Here is a 4,708-nt window from a genome sequence, read left to right as displayed (position 1 = left end):
TTGAGCCGGACCCCATACATCGGAATGAATTACGTCGAGTACGCCTTTGCTCACATTCCGCTCCTTCGGAAATGGGTGTCGGTGTTGCTTCCCGAATTGGCACGCTTCGCATACACCTTCAATCTCCTTCTCTTTGAATGTCGGGAGTCCGATGACGACTCCTTTCGATTTCATTGCTTTGAGTTTGTTGAGATTGATGTGGCCGATTCTCTTATGCCATAGCTCTATGTCGGAGTCCGCTTTCGTGCTTTTCGTGAACATGGCGGATTTCATCTCATGCGAATCGAGAATGAACATCCGGCCCTCTCTTCTTCCACGTGCGATGATTCGGCCTTCTTTTTCAATGAAGCACCCTTCTTGGTCGAATCGTACTTGCGTCCCTTGCTCAACCATTTGGCCGACCGAGACCAAATTCTTTGTGATGGTGGGTACATGCAAGACATTTTTAATGTATGTTTGCTTACCTCTTTCGCCGAACGGAACGTTGCCGATGTGCCGAATCAGGTGCGTAGTGTCATCTCCGGTTTCGACATAACCGGGTCGCTCCGGCTCTCAAAGTTCGAGAAACCATTCTTTGTGGGATGTCATATGGTTTGAGGCTCCGAAGTCAACAAACCATACGTCCTCCGGATTGAGGGCACTAGTTGAGGTAGAGGCCGACATAGACTTTGCTCTATGTTTCATCATGAACATTCCGCCACGGTCGGAGTTGTATGCGTATATTCCGCCACGATCCTCGTAGTCGGAGTTGTGCCCGTACATTCCGCTATGCTCTTCGTAGTCGGAATTGTGCGCGTAATTCGTGAGTTGTCAGCTTGTGGAAGCCGATTCACGCATCTTCTTTCGGCACTCTTCTTCGTGGTGGCCGAGCTTTCCGCAATATCCGCATTCGGTTGCGTTTTGACGGCTCGGGCCGGAGTGGAAGCTCCCCCTTCTTGTGAAGGTTCCTCGTTGGCCTCCGTTTTGCGGCTGAAATTGGGAGTTGTTGTCGTAGGTCGGACCTCGTCCACCTTGTCCTTGGCCGAATCGGCCTCTCGCTCGTCCGCGTCCTCTTCCTCCATTAGACTACGTGTAGAGCATGTGGCCTTCCGACTCATTGCTCCTTGTACGCACGTGGTTTTCTTTGACCAATAGCATTGATTGGAGCTCGAAGAAGGAGGGAGATTTCTCCTGTGCTAGAACGGCAGTTCGCATCGCGCCGAACCGTGGTGCGAGGCCGCCGAGGCATATTTGCACCATCTCATCATCATCTATACTTACGCTTATTGAGCCGAGCGAGTCGCAAAGCCCCTTGATCTTCAAGGTGTATGTCGTGATGGACATATCCCTTTGTTGAATGTTGTTCAACTCTTGGCGGAGTTGAAGCTTCCTCGCGGTTGTGTTGGCGGCGAAAATCTTTTGTAGGTTTTCCCACGCTTCCTTCGGCGTCTTGGCTTCTCGAATGTAACCGAGCATGTGGTCGTGAACACATGTCGCCAAACAATACATCACGCGGCTTGCGGCTTGCTCCCATGTTGCGTATCCGGGAGCCGCTTCGGCGGGTCAATCTTCATGCGCTCCTTTGATGTAGCTCCAATAGCCTTGTCCGACAAGGTATTGGTGCATCTTGTACTCCCAAGATGCGAAGTTGTTTCGATCCAACTTCTCGGTAGGGAGAGCGCTCCCCATTTGAGTATTCATTATGTCGATTCTTCTTCTCTTCTTCTCTCTTCGAATGCGAGCTATGTAGCGAAGCTACAATAGCGATGAGCCGGTTCTTGGTCGTCGGCGTGGAGCACAACACACAATCACGATGAGGCGAATGGGCTAGATTGAGCTACCAAATCGCTCTGATACCATGAAAAGAATCAAGAGATTGATTCTTGTGAAGCGGAAGTGTTATGAGTTATGTGTGTGTATGAGAGAGAGAGAGAGAGACAAGGAATACGCAGAGTAAAGGTATATTGACAAAGGAGAAAGACACAACATTGTACAAGGTGGGAGGAGGGTGCTTTATGTAGTCACCCTCTCTCTTCATTAACTACAAGGCTCATGGAGCATGGGGAATGTGAAAGCTCATAAGTTATGTGTCATAGAATATGATTCTATGACTCATACTAAATGCTAGAATACAAAGTGGTGACATAATGGTGACTCTTGACCGTTGAGGTGTCTCTTCACTCTCAAGGTGAGTTCACACACTAGACCAAGTTGAGCTTGATTCTCAACATGTCCTGCCCCAAAAAACATAGATCACACCAACCTTCTATTAAGAGTGTGTTTTGCAAGAAAGCACATCTTTATGATACTCCAAATAATGATGAAGAGGTAGTCACAAATGTAAATGTGTCAACGTCTTCTAATAAAACAAAAAGAAAGTGGAGAAACCAGTGGACTTTGCTCCACCCATGGGCATATTTGACAAAGTCCTTATTAGGTGATGAAAAAATAAAATGCATGTGGTGTGAAGATGCGAGAAGGAATAATGTTTTTACATATGGTGGATCGCTTAGCATGCAATTGTCATCATTGAATGAGCATTCTAAGTCATCCGACCATGTAATAGCAAGTGCTATGTATCATGTAAAGATACAAAAGGAAAATGCAAATGTGAAAGGCTCAATGGATGACAAAATTTCAGAAATCATGCATTTAGAAAATGAGAGGATAATCTTATGCATGAAGTTGGTTCATTTTTATGCTTGTAATGATATTCCGTTAGAGAAATATGTAAAACAATGTCAGTTACAAAGAGAACTTGGTACTCCAAATGCCCCTGCCTCAAATGAATATGGTGCTTATGCTAATGCTAAATCTGCAAGAGAATTCTTAATGGCTATTAAGAACCACACAAGAAAACTCTTGTATGATGAAATTCGTGGTAGTCCATTTTTCTCCATCTTGATTGATGAAAGCACCGATCGGACATTGGAAAAACACCTCATTATCTATGTCTTGTACTTAAGTGAAGGTGGCAAAGGGGAGCCACAATGTAAATTTGTGCATCTTCTTCCGGTGGAAAATGGGAAAGTTGAAGGTATCTATAATACTATCAATGAATTCATTTTGGAGAGCAATTTAGATTTAAAAAAACTAGTGGCTTTTGCAAGTGATGGGGCATCATCTATGGTAGGTAAGAACAATGGAGCAATTTCTAAGTTTCAATCCATGATGCCTAATATTTTGGGAGTGCATTGCATTGCACATCGTGAAGCACTTGCCATAAAAGATGCATATATAATGTCTCATGCACATGTGTTTAGCTTCCTTGATGCATTTGCAAATAAAGTATACTCTTGGTTGGGAAAGTCAACTAATAGACACAAGGAGCGAAAAGAAATAATGAAACAACATGGTAAGGGTGATTTGAAGGTGCTTAAAATTCACTCCATAAGATGGTTATCTCGAGGCCAAGTAATGGAGAGACTAGTTACACTTATGCATGCAATTTTAGAACAATTGGAAAAACATGAGAAAAAATGGTACAAGTATGCTACTATATTCCAAGTGCAATTTATGTTACACCTATTGGCAGATATTCTTGTGGAATTAAATAAATTAAATGAGCAGTTCCAAAGGGAATTAATGGATGTAATTATGCTTGGTGTTCACTTGGATATCATCCATGAGAAACTTCGAAGACGATATTTATCTTGTGAAACATTTGGTACCGGGTCTATGTTTCTTGCAAACTTTCTAGATCATGTGAAAGATGGCATACTCACATATATTGGATGTGATAATCTTACTCATTCACATCCATTGAAGTTTATACCAATTCCAAACCCAAAAGAGGTAACAAAACGATCAAGAAGACTAGTAAGTGGTCTTGATAGTGAGAATGAAGATAGTGATTTCAACTTGAATATGTTTCATGGTAATGTGGAAAATGGTAGTTTGGATGAATGCATTAGCATTGGAAAGGACTTTGTCCAACATGTTATTGATGCCTTAAACAATCATCTCCCGGATGTTACATTTTTCAATGTTGTAAAGTTGTTTAATCCGTCTTCATATCCCATTGAGGAAAATGAAAGAGAGAAAAAGACAACGGAATGGTTGCACAAACTTATTGGGAATTTTAATATTGATAGGCAAATTGTTGACATGAAAAGATGCTTCAATGAACGAGAAGATTTTGTTGGTATGCTTGTTAGAATTGCTAAAGGAAGAGGAATGCATGATGTATGGGATATTTGTTGCAAAGCACAATCTTGGTGGCAATTATTTCCGGGTATTATGCAATTGTGGCAACTATGCATGACTATTCCTATTAGTACAACAACATGTGAACGAGGTTTTTCACGTCAAAATATCATAAAAAATGATATTAGAAACGGTTTATCTTTGGAAACTTTAGATGCTTTGATGTTTATATCCTTGAATGCTCAAGATACATCAAACATTTGTTGGAGGGATATATTTAACCTTTGGTATGAAGAAAAAGAGAGAAGGATATTATCATTGAAGTAGACACATATTTTACAATGCTTAATATGAGGAGTCACAATATGATAAACATTTTTTGTGTTTTTTGGGTTTTAAGAAATATATGATGATTTAAATATTCAATTTGTATGATTTCATTATCTTTGTGAGGTAGTTATGTTTATTTGTGTATATTTGTATACTTTCTATAGTTCAAGCATCATATGCTTTTCATTATTAAAACTTGTATGTCAAATGACATGTTAGTTTTGGCACTCTCGTGTCATATGACATACATCTT

The 4,708-nt window shown here is 41.1% G+C and overlaps 1 protein-coding gene across 1 annotated transcript; it reads left to right on the top strand.

The window, feature by feature from the left end:
* The first annotated feature begins 2,214 nt into the window (after nt 1–2,214).
* On the top strand, nt 2,215–4,472 carry LOC147856130 (uncharacterized). The gene is made up of 2 exons (XM_087329060.1): nt 2,215–2,743; nt 2,840–4,472. The coding sequence occupies exons 1-2, from the start codon at nt 2,437–2,439 to the stop codon at nt 4,450–4,452; spliced, it is 1,920 nt and encodes a 639-aa protein (XP_087185186.1). The 5' UTR covers nt 2,215–2,436; the 3' UTR covers nt 4,453–4,472.
* The last annotated feature ends 236 nt before the right edge of the window (nt 4,473–4,708 follow it).

Source organism: Azolla caroliniana, unplaced genomic scaffold (genome assembly GCF_043228905.1).
Source record: "Azolla caroliniana isolate FFs.n. ecotype wild unplaced genomic scaffold, voAzoCaro1.0.p SCAF_13, whole genome shotgun sequence".
In the NCBI taxonomy this organism is placed as follows: Eukaryota; Viridiplantae; Streptophyta; class Polypodiopsida; order Salviniales; family Salviniaceae; genus Azolla; species Azolla caroliniana.
The sequence above is the reverse complement of the archived record's forward strand: the minus strand, read 5'-3'. Positions and strand labels throughout refer to the sequence as shown.

Bases quoted from the DNA above. Each gene is read 5' to 3' on its own strand.
- LOC147856130 (XM_087329060.1), top strand. From the start codon at position 2,437: ATGTGGTGTGAAGATGCGAGAAGGAATAATGTTTTTACATATGGTGGA. The intron at 2,744-2,839 runs CTCCAAATGCCC...ACACAAGAAAAC, and splicing joins GTTACAAAGAGAACTTGGTA to TCTTGTATGATGAAATTCGT.